At 34.9% G+C, this 23,588-nt stretch overlaps 2 protein-coding genes and 1 long non-coding RNA gene across 18 annotated transcripts in view; 2 read left to right on the forward strand and 1 right to left on the reverse strand.

Moving 5' to 3' along the window:
- AVEN (apoptosis and caspase activation inhibitor) overlaps positions 1–10,073 on the forward strand; it is an 84,263-nt gene extending 74,190 nt beyond the window's left edge. Inside the window, exons 3-6 of the mRNA XM_031593721.2 lie at positions 4,504–4,574; positions 7,675–7,770; positions 8,441–8,786; positions 9,916–10,073. Coding sequence (XP_031449581.2) covers positions 4,504–4,574; positions 7,675–7,770; positions 8,441–8,786; positions 9,916–10,034 — 632 coding nt within the window. The 3' untranslated portion in view covers positions 10,035–10,073. The remainder of the gene's footprint in view (positions 1–4,503; positions 4,575–7,674; positions 7,771–8,440; positions 8,787–9,915) is intronic.
- Positions 10,074–10,301: 228 nt separating this feature from the next.
- Positions 10,302–23,588, reverse strand: part of RYR3 (ryanodine receptor 3) — a 202,157-nt gene continuing 188,870 nt past the window's right edge. For all 16 annotated transcript variants that reach the window (XM_090141242.1, XM_090141245.1, XM_090141240.1 and 13 more), the window contains 10 exons: positions 20,811–20,853; positions 20,126–20,253; positions 19,335–19,395; positions 18,194–18,340; positions 17,026–17,160; positions 15,026–15,182; positions 13,938–14,002; positions 13,726–13,826; positions 11,962–12,013; positions 10,302–11,345 (listed from right to left, as the gene is read on the reverse strand). In XM_090141242.1, the coding sequence (XP_089997368.1) occupies positions 11,250–11,345; positions 11,962–12,013; positions 13,726–13,826; positions 13,938–14,002; positions 15,026–15,182; positions 17,026–17,160; positions 18,194–18,340; positions 19,335–19,395; positions 20,126–20,253; positions 20,811–20,853 (985 nt within the window). In that variant the 3' untranslated portion in view covers positions 10,302–11,249. The remainder of the gene's footprint in view (positions 11,346–11,961; positions 12,014–13,725; positions 13,827–13,937; positions 14,003–15,025; positions 15,183–17,025; positions 17,161–18,193; positions 18,341–19,334; positions 19,396–20,125; positions 20,254–20,810; positions 20,854–23,588) is intronic.
- Positions 15,621–23,588, forward strand: part of LOC149917828 (uncharacterized) — a 37,130-nt gene continuing 29,162 nt past the window's right edge. Inside the window, exons 1-3 of the long non-coding RNA XR_016466924.1 lie at positions 15,621–16,976; positions 17,084–17,149; positions 20,572–20,733. This is a non-coding gene — a long non-coding RNA (uncharacterized LOC149917828). The remainder of the gene's footprint in view (positions 16,977–17,083; positions 17,150–20,571; positions 20,734–23,588) is intronic.

The raw sequence follows: 23,588 nt of genomic DNA on the forward strand, positions 1-23,588 counted from the left end.
CTACTGCTATCTATAGAAGAACATGTAAGATATTCTTCTAGAATTTTTGGTAGTTTGGATTTTTATGCTGAATTGTTGTGTGAGCCTTTTGGATTTTGTAATACTCCCGTGTAATCTACTGCTGAATAGCAGAACCAGGGGAAAATGTAGATTGTGCTGAAGCATTTGTGGTGAAGGCCTGTTGTTTGGAAATAACTGCCATGCACTTGATAAAAGACAGACTTTGCAGTTACTTGAAATAGACTGTTCTTAATAATATCTGAAGGAAATTAATAGATGTTGATTTCTCTCAGAGTCTTTTTGTTTTCCCACGTTCTGTTCCTCAGTCTACACTTAAGGCAATAAGTAAAACACTGCAGCCTTAGTTGTAGTAAAAGATAGAAGTTACAGTGTGTATCCTATCAGAGTTGAGTAATTAAAAATGTAGAAATAGGAATCAGTGACATTACTATGAGGGCCATGAAACTTTGTGTCTTCCAAGAGTTTCTTATATAATATATGCTACTTTACTTTGGCCACATAATTATATCTGTTTATGGTGTGTATAAAATTATTCATACAATACTCCTTGCAAAAAGATTCTCTATGGTTGGAAGAATATTTGTTATCCATTTATAGACAGGTTAGTCTCTCTTTGCAGGAGAAAAAATGGTGTCTTCTGTGGTATTTATCTGAAGGTATGTTATTTAGAACAAGCTTTAATAGTAGATGGACTGCTCTGTAAATTGCAGTATTGGAAACACGATGTAAGGATAAAAAAAAATAAATCTTTTGGTAGGGATGAGATTTGTCAGTGCCTGGTGTGTAGTTGTGGCTGTTTCCAGAATCTGCTCTAGGGAGCATGTCATGATGCAGGTGAGTAGGAACTTTTCCTCATGCTTTTTCCTCCAGTTTGATGAAGATGCACTCGCACTTAATTCATCACAAATAGATAGACTGTAGTTTTCTCTTTTTGCTCATTCATTTGCTCAAAACTCATAAATCCAAAATTCACTGCCTACCTTTTGTTTGATTGATGGATTTGTCTTGGATATTCTATGTGAAGTTTTCTGCTCTTTAAAGAAAATATGTTGCTTGTTGTCATCCCAACTCCTGAAGAGAGTTGGTCAGATTCCTGTATGAGCTGTTGCTGTTAGATAACATTTCAAGCACCAGGCATGCTTTAACAACTCAGATCGTTTTTCCCTGCAAAAAAAATTTTGAATTGGAGAATCTGATTTTTTTTTTTCTACTTTAAAAATAGCATCTGTTTCCTCTTGTGTTTTTGAATCCTATGAAGAAAACTGAAGGGAGGCAGGCAGCTTGTTTTGACATTACATCCTTCTTAAATAGCAGTGAGCTGGGGATCGATACAGAAAGAAGGGAAAAACTGGGAAAAAAACTGTTAAAATCATTAGTATAAAGATATAGACTTCTTTATTTTCATGTTGTAACCTTCATGTTGTAACGCAGGAAGTACTTTGGTTAGCACAGGTTCAGGATGAGTATTGAGGTGTTCTGGGTCTCACACTAATTTCCCAAATGTACCTGAGCTGTTATTTTGTGGTTTATCTTGCTCATCTGCAAGCTGCCATCATAAATTTACTGCATAGTTTAGCTGACCGAACAGACTTGTAGATAGAGGATTGGGTTGTGGTAGTTAAATAAATGAAGAATGAACAAAGGATGGAAAATCCCGCATGAGTTCATCAAAATGTCTGATACGTGCTTAGGAGAAGATAAATTCTGTTTAAAACAGTTGATATTCTTGTATTTGTGTGTGTGCTTCTGTACCAAGGCGGTTGTCTTTGAAGGCCTCTGTTACATTGTTTGTTCCTCCTCCCAGTCTGAAAATCTGTTTCACGATCTCTAAGACTACCAAATATTTTTCTTCCGTCTTCAGTAATGTTTTGTCTTTTGTCTTCAGTGAATTAGAGAGTTAAAGTGAACAAAATTATGCTTCTAGTGTGGCTGTTCTCTTCTCACACTGAAATGTGTTTTTCAGGCTTTCAACTTTCATACTAATGTCAATTCACATATTAGAAAACGTTTAGTACAGCTTACAGGGATTTGTTGATTCTGCTGTTCAGTGGATATTTGTATGAAGACCTTATTGAACTAATGAGACTGTGAGACATGTATTCTATTTGAATCAATTGATTTAGCTTTAAATATATTCCAGTCTTAGTGTAGTATTGTGCTTTAGAATGCTATTCTTTTATAGCAAAGTTACATTTTACAAAAAGATTATTAAGATTTATTGTAAAAGTTATCAAAAATGATGTGTAAGGTTTACTTGAATGCATTATTTTTAGCTACTCTGTGTTTGGAGACCAAATAATGTTTGTAAGGAAGATAAAAATTCTTCAAATTCAAATGAAGAAAAGCAGTTCTTATGGTGGAAGTAACTCTGAGTCATTGCAAGATGTTTGATTAGTATTCATGACACAAAAGGAAGTTATTTTCAGGGTAAAGGAATTTGTGAAAAGATAATTGGTTAGACCAACATTCTCATTAACCTAATTTGCATTAAATGTGCTACTGTGAATTGTAGTTATTGCTTTTCCATTTGAAAGGCATGCTTTGTTAATCTATTTAAGAGCCTAGTTAAACTACCGTTTAAGTCATACCCCTTAATTCAGCAATACAGTGTCTGTGGATCTGTTATTCCCGACTTTCTAAGTGTGGAGAATCACAAGTCAGATCTCGATCCTGGCTTATTTTCCTGGTGAAGTAGGTTTGTTTAACTGCTTTACATCGGGTCATTCTCAGCTATCTAGAGCACCCACTCATCCTTTTGTTTTACTTCTTTGTCTTGAAGAAAATACGTGACTTATTTCCCAATAGTATGAGGGCTCTGAGAATCATTTGGTTTAATCATTTTTCATACCTACTTCTTTACATGTGTAACTAAACTGAGCCTTTTAAAAATGAGCAGTTAAATTAATTTGCATTAAGAGTGAATCTGGATTTCTTTAAGTTTTAGCTTTAGCTTTTACTGAGCAATGTTCTCAATGCTCTGACAGAAGGATTTACTCACAGTTGTGTTATTAACACAATGAAAAGTTAAACATTCACATCTATAGTTAGACGCACAAAGTACCATATTTCTCCAGGTAATCTGTGATTCTCAGGATCAAATTTAACCTCCTTCACACCTCTGAATAGAACTGTGAACAGTTCAGCAACTGTCTACTGTCTGTCCGTACAAAGATGCAGAAACAGCTGTTTGTTCTCAAACTGCATGGTCTAGGAAGACACACATCCCATGCTGTGCATCAGCAACATACATGCTATGTGTTATGCTAGATCTTTGGTCATTATTTCATTTTGAGGTTCTCTTGTTCTTCATAATTTTTATGGCATATTTCTTTACGGCAAGTTGATCAAAAGAAGTTAAAAGGTGTTCCCCACACTTTTACTTATTTAATTTGAAGTAAATTGTTCTTTAAATGCTGCCAGAATCGAAGATGATTCATTTTCAATTTTTAAAATAGACTAACAGTGATGGATTCAAAAGAAGCACTTGAAAGTGTAAATTGCTTGCTATAAAGACTGAATATTAGTGTTTATATATATGTATATAGAAATATTGTCAGTTACTAACAAGTAATAACTTATTCCAGAATTATGATTTTGCTCATACACTGTGAATAACTAATGTTATAAAATAGCTCAACTGCTGTTTTAATTGAATGGTATAACATGTAAGAGCATAAGAAGTTTTCACGGTTGTTTCATTTTTGCATTTCTGCATTTTTGCATGATTATGTATTTGTTGTTGGATCTGATTCTGCCTGCCTCTGCAACCCTAATCTTTCATGTTTCATCTCTGATAGACCTTACTAATATTTTTTCCTGGAATTCTGGTGTATTTTTACAACAGATAAGCTGATAAGATTATCTGGTACTGCAGTGTGATACTGCAATCCAGTGTGGTACTGCAGTAGAATCTAAAGCAACACCCTATGCTTACCTGTAGGAAAAGAAGGTTCCTACTGTCTTGGAGCAACATGACAGGAGGTTAGAAGATCCCATAGCTAAGGTTACATATGTAGTTTAGTTAGCCCTATTTAATGGTGTGAGTTTTTTTTCTTTGTGTTTTTTATTCAATCCCTTATATATGAAGCAAGGTTTTGGCTACAGTGGTTTAAGTGCCATTTTTTTTATGAGCTGCCCGAGTAAGGAAAGAGAAAATCTGAAGCATTAACTACCAAACAAAAGAAAACATTTACTTGGCCAGCACAAACTGATATCTAGAACGTTTGTAATTCATTTTTTGAAAAAATGTTTATACAGCACATTTAAAGATTTTCATAAAGGGTACTCTCAAAATACTGTACATAAATTCCATTCAGTTGTGCTTAGAGAAGTTTACTATTTTGAATGCAAGCAGCATTCAAATTAAACACAAATATGCTGAAAATTTGAGGTTTATTGATTAAATGTATTTCTGTGGGATTTGGAGCTTACAGGGAGTGTGCTATTAAAAAAATAAAATATTTTCTTATTTCTTTTCTGTAGGAGATTCCTTTACACAGTTTCGATTTGCTGAAGAGAAAGACTGGGATACAGAAAACATGTACTGTAAGCAGGTAACTGAATTTTCTGTGCAGATAATTGCCTGGCACAGGCTGTGTATGCAGTTCTGCTTACAGCAGAATAATAGCACTCTTTAATCTGTAGATATATTTATTAATTTGTTTCTGATGCTGGATGCTCTTGAGTCTTGTCCTTTTCTTTCCTCCTGAAGAACGTTCAAGGCAGCAGGCTAGGTTTTTAAGTAGCATTAAAAGAAAAGAACACAAACCTGTCAAGTTAAGGGCAAGTAAGAGGTATAGATCACCTTGTTCTTCTGACATATAAGGTCCGCTTTCCATTTTCAAATGTATTCAGGAGAACAGTTTAGCAAAGACTGTAATGGGACCTATAGTAATATATTCACATATTTGACTACAAAATGTGTTTTCATTAATTCAAATTAACAGTGTATATCCTCTACTAGAAACTTCAGTTCCAAAATGATTGTAGAACTCAACAAGGTTTGAATTTTTTTGCTTGTGGATTTCTGTGCTAATATAAATAGGACATTACAGTTTCTTTGCTCTTGTTTTTTTTATATTGGGATACTAGAGAATGTGTTAATCTATGAACTGGCTTCCTCCCGTAATCCACCTAAGTTATTTCAAGATCACAGAATCATATAATTGCTTGGGTTGGAAGGGACCTTAAAGATCATCTAGTTCCAACCCCCTGCCACGGGCAGGGCTGCCATCCACTACATCATGGTGCTCAGGGCCCCATCCGACCTGGTGTTGAATACCCCCATGGGATGGGGCATCTACAGCCTCTCTGAGTGGCCTGTTCCAGTGCCTCACCATTCTTTGAGTGAAGAATTCTTAGTTACTTTCTAAGACAGCACCTAACATAAGTCTCCCTTCTTTTAGTTTAAAGCCATTATCCCTTGTCGTGTCACTATCTGCCCATGTAAAAAATTAGCCCCCCACCTGCTTTTAAGCTCTCCTCAAGTACTGGAAAGCTGCAATGAAGTTTCCCTGCAGCTTTCTCTTCTCCAAGGTAAACAAACCCAGATTTCTCATTCTTTCTTCATAGGAGAGGTCCTTCAGCCCTTCAACCATGTTTGTGGCTCTTCTCTGGACCCATTCCAACAGATCTATGTCCTTCTTGTGCTAGGGGCCCCAAAACTCCAAATGAGGCATCACAAGGACAGAGCAGAGGGCGAGTTACCTCCCTCTCCCTGCTGGTCACCCGTCTATCGATGCAGCCCAGGATTTTGTTAACATTCCAGGCTGCAAGCACACACTGCTGGCTTTTGTCTTTGAAGCTTTTCTTAAAATTGCTAAAGAGCTGTGCTTTTATCTCTCTTGAAACATTTATATGGATTTGAATTTTGAACATTTCCTGCTTATTTCCTAAAATATTGAAAATAATTAGGGCACTGATATTTAAAGTTATATTAAAGTTGCAAAGTTGCAAATTAAGATGAGAAAATACAACCAAGTGGCTTGCACAGCAATTTTTTAATCCATCTTGTGATTTTTTTCAGTGGGAGATGGTCTTTCAATGGTTTTATATTCTTCCTTTCCCAGTATGTAGGATGCCAGTAGTACAGCACGTGACCTTTGCTTCCTTTTCTCTGTGCATATCCAGAATATTAATTTCTTTATGATTTCCTCCTAGACTTGTCATTAAAACATTTAACTGATGTGAACATATTAGCTCATTTATATGCTGAGGCCATGGTGAGCAGAGTGAAGATTTGCATTGCCAGTCAGTTTCAAAGATGCTCTGTCTACCGATGCAGAGACTGTACATCTGGGATTCGGTCCAGCACTGAATTATGAAGTGTGTTGTGGTGGGCACGTTCTTTTGCCTCTGCTTCATTCAAATTCTGTGCTTCAAATAAATCATGTCTTTGACTTCTTGTTTTAGTCCTGGCCCAGGTGGCTTCTTAGCATGAGCTAATTCTTCATGTTCTTTCTGCTCGTCAGCCTGTAAGTTTCTTGCCCGTCTGTTTTTTTCCCTGAAAGCTGGATTCAACCCTTATTTTCTTCCTACATCTACAGCTCCAAATTCCCTGCCTTTGCCTCTTAGTTGATCTGCTTCTAGTTCTTTGCCTGTTTGTGTGCATAGAAGAAGTTATTATAGAATCAAACTGAACTTAATGTGAGGGAACAAAACAAAGTGGAAGAGGCATACAAATGATTGCAGAATGAGTAGATATTTCCCAGTCTTTGTTATTTGTAGAAAGGAATGGCAAAGCAACAGTTTGGAAGAACGTGTAATTGAATTGTAACAGTGACATTGACACTTTGTTATTGTTATTCATTTTTATAAAAAAGCAAACCTGAATTTGTTTTGTTGTACATTGATAACCCACAATAAGAACGTTTCAGAACACTGCAATTTAAAAATCAAACAAGTAGTGATTATCTGTTGGGTTGTTTTTTTTTTCCAGTAAAACTGGTAATTCCAGCAACAAAGTATTCCTCTGCTCATTTTCTTGCACAAATAGCTGCATATGTCATGAAATATTTATAATTCTTTAAATACTGCTTTCATCCATTTGTTTTTGTTTCTTCCATTTTTATTTAAGTACCATTTATAGTGAAATATCTACTTGGATGTTGAATTCCTATTTCCATTATATTATTTCTCAGCTCTTTTCCTTCATCATCAGCCTTTCCTCTTACTCCCTGTCTCTATTTTCACCTTCATTCACAATATTTTATTGACCTTAATATTTTTGCAACTGTACATAGCTCATAGCTCTTCCCCAATGCACTTAAATGTTATTCAATGATATTTGACATTTTACAATTTTTTGTTACTAGATTTATATGATTTCCCTGTACAGACGCTATAGTCTCTTATGACATTGTCAGCTTGTGGAACCGTTTCCTACTTTGGATTTCCAAGGCATTCATCCTCTGTTTTTAACTGAGTAATAATTTGCTTTGTAGGTGTTTAGCCAGATTTAGCCAAAATGCTTTGTACATGTGTACTTTTAGAACTAGGAATTCCTGCTATTATTGCCAATGTCTTTTAGATACTGTATATTTTTAAATTGGTCTTCACGTTCTTACAATGTGTGGAGCAAAGGAATTTAATACACTGAAGACATAAACAGTTTCAACTTGTTTTTTAATGCAAGTGTGCTGATTTACATTTCAGTTATCTGCACTTTCTGTTGATTGCCAGTCCTTGGCCCAGGCCCTACAAGAATTGCCTCTACATCTGAGGTTGAATGTAGCTGCTGAACTTGTACAGGTAATTCAGTGAATATTCACAATAAAGTGTAAATATTTTAACTGATATTATCTATGCTAGAATATTTACTTTAAACCTAGTTTTCAAATGTAACGTGAATGCATTTTATAAGTAAACATATTTTTGAGACTGTCGTGAAGTAGGAGATCCCTGTATCAGCCCTTTTTATGCTTTAAAAGTGCCTTTAAGCAAAATACTTTGTGTGCATTGCATTGGACTTCAAGCCAGGTATATATGAGTGACATGGAATTATTCTAATGTTTTTTGTATTTGCTCATCTTTTTAGCAGCTATTAAAAACTTTCAATAAGATTTTGAAAATGCTTCCACATTCTTTCTGTTAGACAGTTATTTTGTTTGATTTACACTTCTAGAGAGCCAGTATGAACATATATGCTTGTTCTGTGAATTAGACTTAATGTGCGTGTAAACAGCTACAACTGTTGGTCAAACAAGTGAAGAAAACATGCTCTGGTTAAAGAAAGGTATGGAAGGAAGTGTTTCTTCAGTCTGTGAAAATAGAAAATATTAATGTAGAGAAAAAGAACTGATGAGACAAGTTAAAAAGCAAAAGCAGAAAAAAGATCCATCTGCTCAAGCAGAGGAAAATGAAGATTTTTAATATTCTGTCTAATAATTAGAAACTCTGAAGTCCTCTCTTGTATTCTTAGGCGTCTACACCCGTAGAGCTACCACAGATGAAGTCTAAAGTTGTTGAAGACAGCAAGAGGAGAGAGCTGTTTCGACAATCTTTGTCTCAAAGGGAAACAGTGTCGGTCTCCCGATCTGTTGGTGATTCTGCTGCTTCATTGGAGCCTGGAACTAAAAGTGATCCTGTGACAAGTGCAGCAGAATCATTTCAGAGAGCCCATCTGCTGGCAAAGCAAGAGACTGACCATTTGGATGAAGAACTGGATCGTCTCCTAAATCTGGATGCTCCCATTGATTCTGTGTCAGGTGCATTATCCTACAATATATCAACAGAGAAAGATCTGAAAATGGAAAGTAAGGAAAATGGTAAGATTTTGCTTCCTCCCAGTGTCTTTATTTTTTTTTCCACTGTTTTCTTTCTCAGTGTTGTTTTTAAACTCCTAACTTGCAAGTAAACAAACAGTTCTGCTATCAGTATCTCTGTAATAGGGCACTTCATTTATCTGGGGCTGTGCTCTGACCCACTCACCTGAAGTTTCACCACTGTCATGATGTTCATTTTAAGCATTAATTCTGTAGAACAGCAGTGGTCTTACAAATCAGCCAAATTTGATGGTTTTTTTTTTAAATTACTGTTACAGAATTTTAGTTAGTGGAAGATTAAAATTGTTTTTATGTAATGTTATCAGCCCTTAGTTCTCTCTGATAATAAAATGAAGACCTGATAGCTATTTCTGATAACACTACAAATGTTATTTTCAAACTTTACTAACATTGATAATACAAAATGAACTTTTTAATAGACACAATACACATGCAAATTTTCCTATTGCAGAAGTTCAGTGAGCCACTGGAATCTGTACTACTGTTAGCTCTGAAGGAGAACAGTTGTAGTTCTCTTCATTGTACAGTGATGTTAAAGAACTTTAACATCTCTGATTTTTGTGTATGATTGTTTTGTTGTGATAAAAATTAAGTTCAAACAGAGAGATAGCTGAAGACATAAATATCACCATGTGCAATGCAGTAAGCCTTGTCTCTGAAGAGAATCTTTCATTCCACTGGTATATTCCAAAGCACAGTGTAAATCCCTTAAGAAAACAGTGCCATCAGAATGTGGAATTACAATCATCATGCTAATTGCATTGTGATCTGCTGTTGTGGTCTCCTGCTGCTTTCCTACATTAAAGAAAACTCTGTTTATGTCAGGGTTGTGAATAGATTGCAGTATGGGTTTGCTTACTTAAAAGCAGTCTGCTGTAGATCAGGTTTTGCCTCCCCTTGAATCAGGTGGAAGCTGCATTGCTATGGTTGAGTTTATCAAACTGCATCATTGTTTTTAATTGTTGCTACTGTTTTTGAAATGTTATTCTTTGAGAGATTGTGTTTCAATAAAATATAATCAGTCATGCATTATAAAAGCAAACTGATGAAGGAAGAAGACAGTATAGATTTTTTTCCACGTTTTCAAAAGTCTGTCCTTTTTCTTTTCTAGCCCCTCCAACAGCAGATATGCCAGAAGAGAAAAGTACAGCACCACAGCAAGAGCAGAAAACATCCAAAATTGTTACTGAGGAAGAGCTTGAAGATTGGCTGGACAGCATGATTTCCTGAAACCAATTTTCCGTACGTGAATAAATGAATATAGCTAAAGTCAAGTAGAAAGTGGAACCCTCCTTTAGCTGTTCTTTATGTCATTTATTTGTTTCACTTGCCTGGTTTTATTTGCAGGCACCTGAAATTCTGTGCCACCAAAATCTGATTAGGTATGATTGATTAAGTAATGTTTAAGACTGTGTAACAGTCTTAGAGAGACCTAAAATTTGTGATTAAAAGTTGGGATTTTTTTTTTTTTTGCTTAAAATGTAGGCTGCAGCAAACTGCCCAGAGTCATCATTTCAGCTTGTATTTGCTATATGCAGTCGTTAAAATAAAGTGATGAATGCACAACAAATACATGTTTTTAATCAGCTTCAGCACATCACATTTCTGTATTGCAGAAAAATCAGAAAGAAATTACGAAGGCAGTATTTGGTTTATAATATTTTATTGCGTGGGCACTTTCTACTAGAAGAAAAATAAATGCATAAACCTTGCAGCTTCTATTTGCAGGTGACAGTAGAGCATTGTTTTATTTTGGCCTGTGATTTAAACTGTATTCATTTTGATACAGGGTGTGTCTTGTAACAGCAGCATCTAATAAGCTGTTATTGAAGGTTGTATACAAACTTTGAGTGCAGTTTCATACAGAAAGACAGATAAGCAATACAGTCAATGGATCTGTTCACCTAGAACACTAACAAATAAAAAGTTTGCATAGCTATGTCTACGGAGGTTTTAAGGCACTTAATGATTCAAGGTCAACAAAGTGTTTGAAAATGTTTCCTTTTATCTGCTTAAAGCTTTTCAAGCTGTGTCTTAATACACTGACTAGCAAATATTGTGGGGCAAAAATGGGACAGCACTTGAAGTACTTTTTCTGAGGCATGGCCTTTGATGTTCAAGTACTTAAATGTCAAACGTTATACAGGTAAGACATCTTTTAGCCCTTTCACTCTTACCAAACACTAGGTTAAATGGTGTAGTTAAAAACTTATAATATCAGAACATGTTTAAATTGGAAGGCTCGATTTGATATTGGCATAGATTTTTTTTTCAAATTACAATTCCAACAGAAGACCAGTTTTCTACGTGGTACATATAAAAAGCCTATGAAATTTTTTCAAATTTTATGTATGTCTTTAAGTTTAAAGACATTTAAAGCAAATACAGGCTGAGAATTTACATCATGAAAAGGAAAGAAGTTTATATACTGGATCTTTTGTTATATTAGCCAAGTTGATCCTCATACTGTTTCCGAAAGCAGTCTCCTGCTGGGAAGAAATCCCAGCATCTTTCTTGGTACATCTTCCACACAAATGATTCCTGAAAATGATAAAGAATGCTTATTTTAAGATTTATATTTAACATTTATTTTTAGCATTTATTTTAACTCCTTACAGCCAGTGCTCTAAATTGTAACAGTAAGCAGTTACTGTGCTTAATAAAAGAAAAAGTCAAAACAGTGCAGGTAAGTGAAAACTAATCAGTCCAATTCTATCAGAGCAAACCTCTATAATCTGCATTGCAAATTGTGTTTTAGTTTCCTTGGAAAACACTGAATTATGAGGTACTTTCATGGTATGGTGCAACAGCTTATTTGAAATAAGATATAATTAAATCTTATTTATTTTCCTTACACGTGGGGCCTAATAACACCAAACTTACATATGTTCATATACTGTCTGTGTATATTTGAGTATAGACTATAAGTATGGTAATGTAACTACTGATGGCTGTCTTCTCCAGGCACAGTATAGTGCTGGATAGGACAGCACGCTGCTGTACCTGTCCTTTTTTCTTGCTCAAAAATCTCAGGAGTGGGATATGTCTCCACTGGCGGTACATCAGTTCCACCTGGTGGTACGTAGCTACAAAGCTGGAGAAGAGGAAGATGGATCTTTTCAACACAAATATTTAGCTTTTTTTTTTCTCAGCTCACCTGGCCAGTATGCTCAGTCTCGTCCTTGTTTATGAGGTACATTAAGAAGAACCTGAAACAAGTGCATGGAACAGGTATTAATGCAGGAAGTATAATCTCTCCCCTAACCTTTCCTAGAATGAGATTTGATGTTTACGGTGGCAACCAGCAAAGAAACATGTTCCTAGGCTTCTAGGATGTTTTAAAGAAGAAAATGCTATCCTTGGGGACTTCTCCTGTGAAATTGCTAACAGCTGTAGAATCTTTAGAAGTGGAAAAATGTATTTCAGCAGTTTCTTCATTTCAGTGCTCATCAGTAGTAATACCTGATTTGGGCCTACATATATAGCTCTTTTGTGCTCGAATTCTCATGTTGGAAGAAGTTCTTAGAGCATTTATGCAAGAAGTATGAGCTTATAAGGTAGATGGCAGATGGCTTGGAAATCGTGGTGCAGCCAAGTAGAACCTTATCTTAGGTAACGCTTGTGCTCAAATGTACAAAATTGAAGTAATTGGAAAGGCTGTAGAGTACTAACACTTGGTCTGTTTTTTGTGACATTGCTCTTAGATACCTGGTTTTTGATGTAATGCATTGGGAATTAAACTTAATATGTTTTCATTTTAAAAAAGGAACATGTACTGACTTCTTAAATTTTTTTTTTTAATTGAAAGGCAACCTGCATACAAAGATTATTCTCTATATGTTCTAATATTAAGAAAATGCCAGTTTTTAATTTACAGTGAATGACAGGATCCCACATGCCAATCAAGCGCTCCAATATAGTAAGAGAAGCTTGGAGGCTGTAGATTGATAAGACTGTGGATACAGAAGGAAACCTGACTCACATAAATAACGTGTATTGACTCTACAGAGTCAGTTACTGTGCAAGGGATAATATATACCAACCATGTTGGTATATATATATAATATATACCAACATATATACCAAGAGGCACACTGTTGTTTTGTTCTGTTTTTTTAAGCTCAGATACAATATTGTATTCCAAAGCCAGACTTTATAGAAGGGTCTACCAGTTCAGCCTCCTTGGTTCTGCTGGCGTGATGCTCGTGTAGTTATCATTTTTGTCAGGGTAACTAATGCCACCAAATTCACTTTCAATAACCCTCTTTGATCTGCTCTACACTCCCTAATGAAAGTATGCAACCACTGTCTTAGGAGTCTTGGCAATAGACTTAATGTATACTAGCACCAATTGTTTAGTGGTTTCAGAAAATTGCTGGTAAGAAACTACAGAATCAGATTTGTACATTATTTTTTGTAGCTTATTTTCCAGAAATGCATTTTTTCATTATTATTTTGAACATAACTCATAGAAATCAAACCAAACCAAAGACCTTCCTTCTGCTACCATAAGCTCTTATAGATGTACTCAGAGTTCTGGAGGCAATGAGAAGTAACATTTTTAAATCAGCAGTAACTTTCAGTGGTTTTAGTCTAGAAGACGGTTGTGACTTTCTTGGGATTTGGTCATATTGATAAAACAACTTACTAGCTAGTAAACTGTTGTTTCCCAACCCTTTCATATATGTGGCTTTCATTACAGAGGATTAAAGGGCCTGATGTGCCTTCAGGCATTATTCCACTAAGCTAGCTCATGTAGAGCAAGCACTTTAAAGATAACCAACAGCTCAAAATGTAGGGGGAAAACCAGAAAGGAATGGAAATATTCCTCTGTCTTAGGACACACAACAGTGTGTGCTTCTAAATTACTTTTGAGCTGAAAAATCTCATTATAATAATTCTAATAGTAAAATATACTTACAGGTAGTTTGCCAAGTTGTGTTCCTGCAGGGTATGTGTTTCAAAGCCATGTGGGGTTGTGTCAAAATAGTCGTTGCCAATTCCACAAATAAAACATTTGGTCTGGAAACACAATTTGTGTTTACAAATCAATTATAACTTAAAGATTCAATTATAACTGTAAAAATCTACATTAATAAGAGAAATGAAAAAAATATAATGTTCCTCTCATACCTCCATATCTTCTCTCACTTGTTCTTGCTGGTCTCTTAATTCACCAAAAGCATCAATAATCAGACCTATTTCAAATGGATAGAATGGATAGGTTGCAACAGTTAAGTACTTAGCAATGCTTCTATTTCAAGTAGTGCAAAAAAGTAGCTCTGGTAGACATCCTCCTTTCTATTTGAAGTTTGGTATACTTCTGTACAGGTTGAATAATTCAAGTTCAAATGTATCAATTTGCAGCCATCTTGTATTCATTTATACTGCACCCAGCAGTGAGAATTTCTCTTACTTCCTCTTAAGAAAAAGCTTCCTTTTGTAGAGTGAAGGAGAATTGGATTCCACAAGACAGCCACCACCCTCCAAACAGTTTGTGATGCTGCTTCACATTTCCACCATTATTCTTTCACTTCCAGTGCGTTAAGAATAAAGTTAGGTCATTTGAGGTACTGCAACCTCAAATTTTTGTAATATCTAAAAAATATAGACCATTTATATTTTTTTCTTTGCCACTAGACTACCTGAAAAATGTCTGTTTTACTTTTTTTCCTTCCAACCATAGGACAGTTTATACAATGAGTGTTCAACACTGACAGTCATTCAATATATATCTCCTTCTCTGCAAGCCACAATTGCAAACAAATTAGAACTGAAAATCATCCTCTAAGGAAATGAGAAAATGTGGCCATGGTGTCTTGTCAGAGAAAAAACCCAAGAGGAATGACTAGCTCCAAACTAATGCTGTGAAAAGAGTCTACAGTAAGGCTCTCTCCAAGTTTAAATAGTGTTCTTAGCAGGAAGAGCAATCCTCCACAAAGTGTGTCATTGCTGGAGAGTTGTCAAGATATTCATAAATGCTGTAATCAAGGTAAGTTCTGTTTCTAGTACTTTGTGTAATATTTGGTAGAATGCATTATTTATAAATTAAGTTTATAATTATAACTTTCAGAGTTAGTGACTTTATAAGCTCAGAAATTAGCCTTTGAAGCAATACCGTATAATTTATGTCAAACATAAATGTTATTTGAATGCACTCAGAACTTAAGTATACTAAATTCTATTTCTTGCTGGTCTCTCGCTAACACAAGTGAAAGTACCTTGAATAATGGCCAGTAGGATAACAATGACAAAGAAGAAAAACGTGATGTCGAAGACAATTCGATAAATTTCATAAGGGTCTCCAGCAGGATCCTCAATTTCATCCCCAATGCCACCACCAGCTCTTACACCCACGTACATGTGGAATAGGTAACACTAAAAAAAAAAAAAAGTGGGAAATTTTATTTATCATGAATTATTTTGCCCTACTAATTCATTTTCAAAAGTGATAGAAACAGAAGATGTAATATCATTCCTCATGTATCGCATGCTGAACCAAAAATCTCTTAAGCATCTTAACTAGTGTGGCTACATCTTCAAGTAAACTTACAAAGAGGTAGGAGTCAGCATCAAGTGTATTACCCTCTTGTCATTCCTATGTCTTACAGATTAAGACCATTCAGGAGATGTCTTTCTTTTCTTTGGTACTATTCAACAATATTATACCCATTACTATTAATTCCTAAGGCTCAAATTTGCTCTGAGCGAGTGGAGGACATCTCTTAAAGTCTTGTAATGGAATTCAGGAAACACTGTTATAAAATGTTATATTATTCACAGCAGGTAGGTCTGTCTGTGCTTAAGTGTTTTTTGGATAATTTCATTTTGCACTACTAGATGTCAGTTTCAGTATATTTTAAATTATTTATGATCTCAGAAACAGGCTCTATTCTGTTTGATGTGAAAGAAATCACTTTATAGAAATGTTGCTGTGTGCTTTATTTTCTAAATATAGAAGCCTTCATGGGATGATCTTTAAAAATGTGGATACTTAAACCATGTAAACATTTAGAATCTGTCCATCTATGTAATGTTTCTGTATGAATCAGCTACAGAATTTTGTAAACCACCTTAAGAAATAGAGTATGAGTGAAAAACAATGAAAATTTCTGAGACTAACTAGGGTTCTGAAGTCACCTTAGACAGCAGCTGTAGTGCTAAATAATTATCATGAAGTGAGACATCTGCTCTTTCACAGACAAACACAAACAAAACTATACATCCACTTTTAGAACGCAGCTTTACTTTTGACATGATACCTTTTCTATTTTAATCACATTTAAATCAATTTCAGATTATGTTTTTACCTCACTTGGTGAAGTAATTTAAAATGTGAAAAGTTTAATGATTCCTATTACTAGTACATCCATTTTATGACCAGAACATTATATTCAATCCACAGAGGGATTATTTCAAACAATAACACTAAGTTTTCATGCTTCGTATCATTTGTATGTGTGACTTACAATGACTGATTGAAAATTCCAGAAGAGGGAAAATCATTAGTTGAACTCTATTGCAAACCTCTATTCTGAGGTATCTTTCTCTATTTTTGCACGTAAAGCTGGCAGCGAGTATTGCATGAAAGAAATAAGGTGTCCACAAACTCAATACGTTCAGTTTCCGGTACATGAAATTGTGCCACATTTCTTTACAAAAAGATCTGTAGAATAGCTTTTCTTATGACAGAAAATTGTTGTTGGTTTCTGTTGCAGTAGATGGAAATCATAAGGGAAATTATTAACGATAGATTATCACTCCCTTTAATACTCACCCTTGACTTCTTAATGACTAAATTATCAGCTGTAAGCAGGCTGAAACAGGAGTAGTGCAAACATATTTTATATAAGAAGAGCTTACAAAAGTTTGGATCAAACTGTTGCTTACGTATGCTGCAGTAACACAGCTGTTTTTTGTAGGTCTGACCAGTTTGTCACAAAATTTGTTCCACGTGCTTTAACAATATGCTATCTCTACATGAGTTTAGACCACTGGAGAATGAAGAGGGAATTTTAAGACAGTAAACATTTTCAAAATAACTATATAGCAAGAAGAAGAGATGGATGGCTTTAACAATGAAAACATGCTTTCATATGATATTGGACTAGATGATCTTTCAAGATGCTTTTTCAATCCCTGATGTTCTGTGATTTCATCTTAATTATCCATGTAAGAATTCAGAATGAGATTTGAAGCATACTATTGATGTTTTACTTACCGTCATCATGTCATCACATTTCATATCTGGTTCATCTTCATCTTCACTTTTATTGTAGAATTTGCGGAAGAAGTTGAATGCCACAACAGTGTAAAGATACACTACTACAGCCAGGAGTCCTACAGTAAGCACAAGCTGTATAGGGAGACATTACATGAATGTATGTTTCAATTTCATTGTTTTAACTGATGAACTAGCTCAGTTTATTGCCTGAAGTATGGAGAAGGTATCATATGGTATGTTTTCCAAGAACAGAACTAAAGAGAGCAGTAATGACAGCTTTGAAATATCCCCATTGCTTGGATCAGTATACAGGTTAATTGGCACTGTAAACTGCTTGCATGCAAAACTACATGGAAAATGGTCTCACAAAGAGTATAAAAGTTAAACTAAGGAGGATGCTTTTATGACTCTTCAAAATGTTACGTTCCTTTATGTGTTTTTATATGCCTAACAGACTGTAAGAATAGACTTAAAATATAAGCTGTATTCGAGAACAAATGAAATGTGTTTGTTTGAAATGGAATTTTTGGGAAGTTTTGTTAGGTTTAGGTTTCTCAACATTATTAAATGTTGAGATCAGCATTAAAAAAAAAAAAAGCATTAATGTAAAGGTTGCTTTTGTTGGTATGTAAGCTTATACAGTACAAAGGTCAAAGAGTGACTCCCCATAGAAGTTTCCACAATTAGTTTTTGAAGTGCATTTTAACATGATTTTTTCAGGACATAGTGACATATATAAATATATTCCACAATGCAGAATGTCTGTACCTCTAAGAACATTCTTACTAGCTAAGTATTGAAATCTCAGTTGCTTTCAGATCATTATTACCTCTGTAGCTAAGGAGAGATTGTGAATTCCTGTCAGTTATCACCAACCTGTTCATCACAGAGCATACAGAAGGAGCTGGTTAGGTCATAGTTCATATATTCTTTTGAAATGATCCATATTTTTATTGTTTACAAAACACCTTTTGTTATCAGCACTCTGAGTATAGATTGTTATATTTTTATAGGAATAAATGTGCTGCAGAGGACTTGGAGGAGTCTTCTTTAATCTACTCATAATCAAAATGAATTGTACTGTAATATTTCCTAGGTACCCCAGGACTTTTTCTAATATTGTTATAAAATGCAGTGATTTCAAACCTGTATATGTAAAACTAACCTGTTTGCCATTGTGAGTTACGGAGGACAAAATGGTTCGCAATGTCTTGAAACCCATAGCGATGTCCAGCAGATGAGCAGCAAAAAAGAAGTTGTTGTAGTGTCCAAGGATAGACATAGTTGTGTACCAAGCCAAATACAAAAATGACTGCAGAGAGAGTGAAATTTGAAATGAAGAAATAGTATAATGATCTGGTTTTAATGTAGTACAAATTATGTTATGCAATCGGAATGTAGTATCTCTAGTACACTTGTTCAGAAAGACTCTGTTTCTTATCAACTTGGTTCATTTAAAGTTGTGTTTATTGCTTAGTTATGCTAATGAGACCTCTCTATATTACACATTTAAATACAGTTTTCAGCATATATGTTATGAGCACTGAAATCCCCTACCTTAAAACTGGTTTGGTTAGGGAGCTTGTGACACAGCACAGTTTTAAGACTGATTCTGAAGGAGGTAAAATGCATTATATTATTTTTAAGGCATTTCAGTATTTTTACGTCTCAAGATGTCCAGAAGACATATGGTCCACAGTATAGCTTATTTTTAACGAGTAGTGAACCTGAACACATTTTGACATGAAAGAAAATATCTTGTTTGTAAACAGTGGTTCAGTGTACTTCTAGTGCGTACTGAATTTATACTTCTTCAGTTTATTCACCTTGGTTTTCTATTTGCTTGGGCATTCTCAAAAAGATGCGAAAAAGAATATTGACAAAAAAGAGTATTTTAATGTATGTTTGAGGCTTTCAGAGAAGACATGAAAGCAGAGAATTAACCAAACATATCAAGCAAATTCAAGAATAAAAAAGGGTAAGTTTCCACGTACTGTGTTAGATCTGAGAAAGGGCACCTTGCTAATATGATTTATACAAAATTAAATGAATGTACCTTTAACTTCCCAAATGCTAGCATTGTGTTAATGGTGAATAAGTAATTATTTCCCTTTGGAATCAAACAGAAAATGCTAACGCAAAGCCATTTGCTTCAAGGCAAAACAGAAAAACTATTTTAAAAATGGCTCTGTAATTCAATACTACTCGCGTAGAATATATTTGTTTAATATAAGAACAGGTAGTGGAAGACACACATTCACATTTAGAGTAAATCAAAGAATATTCTTCTAGGTTAACATACTTACATTATCAGTGAAAACAACACCAAGCTTCCAAATGTGGTACTTTGTATCAATGGAACTTAACCTAGGAAATACCAGATTAGAAATGCATTAAGTGTCAAAATGAAGTACTAAATTCTCCAAGTAACAAACTGTTATGCACTTCATGTGCATATAGTTGAAGGTGGTGATGTGTATTTGCTGTTTATTATCTGGGCTTTTTGGATGCTTCATTTTTCAGAGAGAATTCTTTATGTCTTGGCACCCATGCATCTAACATCTGAAATAGGTGGAATGATTTCACTAGAATTGATGTTGGCCTATTCCAGACTTAAAAAAGTGTGTTAAAAGTAATGAAATATGGATCCTACCTGTTTTAAATTTAAATGGCAGGTGCTCTCTCTAGTATAAAATGTTATATTACCAAAAGGAAAGTTAATAATTTTTTCAGTAACTATTAGAACATAACTGGTGAACAGAAATCCTTTTCCATGTCTTAAAGAAGCCAAAATCATCAGTGAAATGTGACTGGGCTACTTTCAATCACTTGGCTTCCTGACTTCATCAACTAGGGAAGAATAGATATCTCTGAATTTTGACTAGATATCTGACATCTAGATGCTTGTTAGCAGTGCTTTTTTTGTGTGTCTTAAAACATATTTGCTTATTGTAATTCTTCACAAGAAAGACTTATCCATTTGGATTTTCCATACAGAGAAAAACCATCACTACAATTTCAATATAAAATCCATTTTTATCTTTGAAAGGGAAGCTACAACAACATACAATTTGTCTGTAAAGCTCTGAAGTCATACCATGATACAAGAGATGCCGCTTCTGGTTCGCTCTCTTCCACTGGACTAAAATCAAGGGCATTTTTGTCCAAACCCAAAAGTTCTGCTATACGCTCTGCTCCATACAAGTCTCCATACTTGTTAATAACCTAAAAATGCAAGGAAAGAGGCTTTTGGTCTGAGAAAGACTTTGGTAACTGTTACCTTAAACCAGTAGCTGTTAGAAATTAAAAAATAAAAATAAAAAATAAAAAAAAGGGAAACAAAAAATGCGAGCCTCTACAAACAACAACAACAAAAAAACCCCACTCTTTTACAATTAATATTACTTGAACAGTGAGAACTCCCAAGAGGACCATAGATAGGTAGGGAGCATATGAAAGAAAAATAGAAGCATTAAATGCCATTATCTGAAAGCTTCTGTATAATTTACCATCATTTAAGCTGACATGTTTTTCCTTTTTTAGGCGGCAAGTGGGCTTTATATCCTAAAGATGACAATGGCTGTAAAATGGACCTAGATGGCTGATTGACAGCACAAGGTTATTGAATGTATTTGAGTCTAGGAACTAAACCAAAGCATTCTTTCTCCTTCCTTCCTCCACATACAATAGAATTACCACAGGTAGGTAAATCTCTCAGTGAACAACACTGACTTTCACAAAACAAATTTCAGTTCTCAATTATTTGTATACAAAAAGCTCACCTTTCGTTTTACAAATTTATCCCAGTAATTGTTAGGAAAGGACCTGCATAGATAAGGCAAAGATATTTCAAGTTATCCAGCTTGTTATGGAAAAGAAAAAACAACAAAAATTCACAATCACTGCAGATTCTGGTACAATTTCATTCACTCACACTTGAATTAGGAAAACAATTTCTTTTGGTATGGACAACAGCTATCAGGACAGCCTCTTTGAAAGAGTAATCACTGCATTGTTTTTCCCTCATTTTTTTTTCTGTAGTTACAAATGATTTGCTACAAAAAATCTACATGCACAAATAAAATGCAATTATATTTTGAAAAAAAATCAGTTAGTGGTCATCTCATTCTCAGGTGTTATATTGTTTTACAGGGTCTGGATTTTCATAACAAAACTAGGTAAAACACATAATTCTAAAGCTATTACACAGTTCAGCTAAAGAGGTTTTTCCAGCCTCTGTTTCTGAACAGCCATATCCTTCCTGGTAATTACAAGAAAAGCGTACAATAGAGAAAGAAATGGAGCAGTAAATTGCAAGTATTTTGGGTGTCATACATTTTCTTGAAAACTCCCTGCTTTTTTTTCAGAGTAGTGAGCAACCACGATGCTTTAGTAGCAACTGGTTTTATCTAGGAGATCTATAACAGACACTAAGAAATACAGCAGCTGTTACCTACAAGAGAAAACGCTTTATCAGTGAAGTTTCCCTATCCTTCAATCTGATCATAAAAATACTGTTCTTGAACTGTCTTAATACCAGTAGAGCTGCTATTCTTAAGCACTTCTTCATTCTAACAATCTTACTATAAGTTTACGTAGGTTTTTATCTCTCGGTTTCCTGGATGTTGCAGAAAACAATGTTGAGTTGCAGCCATCAGACTGATAACTGTGGAAGAGGTAGGCTTGAGACATTTTTGCTGCTCAACAGAATGAAATCTAATACAGCCAAGTAAAGAAAAAAAACCCAACAAAATAACTCTTCAAGCTACAGGACAATAAAATAAAAAATAATTAAAAAATAAAGCTAGTTTTAAGATTGCAAGAGTGAGTTCCTCCAACGCTGGTCTACTGAAAGGAGTTGAGGAAATCTTCCCAGCTACTACATGTTCAGTTTTTGATTTTTCCAGACTGAATTTCTGAATGAAATTATTCCAGATGGACATTTTAGATAAATAGTTTCAGTGACTCAGCTGATATATTCTGGTTCAATCCTCTATACTGTTACTTCTTTCTTTGATTTCTTATGCTTGTAAGCCAAGTTTGTCTCTACTGGAGTTTGTGTGTATGTCTTCTACTGCAAAATGCAACCCTGCTGCATTTAAAAGGGTATCCTATCTTATCCTATCTTTTAAAATACTTTTTTAAATTATAAAAAGCACATCTCAGCATATTTATAGCAGTGTGTACTCTCCAGCAGTGGGAACATGATGATATAGCCATCAAACATTATGAGTTAGTTCCCATCAGAAGGAACGGTTTTGTCAGCTTAAATTTAGCCTTAATCTTTCATTTAACTTAACTAGATAGTGCATGTCAGTCAGAGTAAGCTGGCAATATATCATCTTATTAATTAATTTATGCTTGTTTTTTGCTGAGGATAGGCTGGCTGGATGTCTAGATAGCTTGTTTTCAATAGTTCAAGGTTGGAAATGAGACAAGAGCTCTTAGTTGCCCAGTAGAGAAACCGTAGTTTCCACCATCACTAAAATTGCATTTGCTAAATTCAGGAGCTTTCTCTTAGCCCTTGAGGCCATAGTGATCTATGAGGGCATTATTTTTAGAAGCAGATTCAATGGATGTCAGCTCTCTAAGAGATACTATATGCTCGTCAGGAGTTTAAAAGTGTGTGGTTTGGGTGCTCTAAGCTAGATCTAATCTCTGTTTTCAGTCAGTGTTTAGAATTTTTCTTTTGTACCTCCTCTGATTTTTCTACTTGTACCTTTTCACCAGTCAGCCTGATGTAGCACTTTTGAACGTTTCCCTATGTTTGGGAATCCTCTGCTGTATTCTTTTTAATGGGGCCTGAGCCTGTGCCACTACTGGCTCAAAGGCATAACAAGGATCAGAAAAATAATAAACTGAGAATCTTCCACTTATTCATGTTCAGGAGCTTCATAAATCAAAGAAGATATGTAGATATTATATATTCTGCAAAATTTATCTTGACAAAAGGCAGCTTAATTAACTCTGCAACAGTGACAGAAAATGAGGTTGTCTTGGTACATCAGTATTGCTAAAGAAAGAGATGACAAGATTTATGCCACTTCAGTGGGCATTATCTGTTTCACTTAGCATATTAGTAGTTAGTATTCTTAGTAAGTCTGGCTAGGTTAAAACATATGGGATTAAAAGATAACGATTTCTGTGTTTTGGACTCTCCAGAGCAACTATGCAGAAGAAAATATGAATGATTATTGCATTTTCATTCCCATGTGTTTGAAACTGGTCACACACCAGCACGAACAGGGCCTATGATGCAAATTAGTTTCTTCTAGGAAGTCAGCTAAAAACATTTTCCGACAGAGGTCCTAAGAAAATGTTAAGACCAGGGTACCCAGCCAGCTGTAAGACTAAAAGAACCAACTTAACTAACTGATCTCTGTGTCCACATTATCTAGAGGCACTTCTAAAAGCACTGACAATTTTAAATTGCTCACAACAGCCTTTTTCCTCATGATGAGGTTTGTATCTGTAACGTGTTGCAGATGTGTTGTGCTTCCACTGCCTCATATCAATCTATTATTTCATTGATTTCCCTATACTTCTCATTACTTCAGATG

The sequence above is a fragment of the Phasianus colchicus genome, chromosome 5 (assembly GCF_987193195.1).
Source record: "Phasianus colchicus chromosome 5, bPhaCol1.hap1.1, whole genome shotgun sequence".
In the NCBI taxonomy this organism is placed as follows: Eukaryota; Metazoa; Chordata; class Aves; order Galliformes; family Phasianidae; genus Phasianus; species Phasianus colchicus.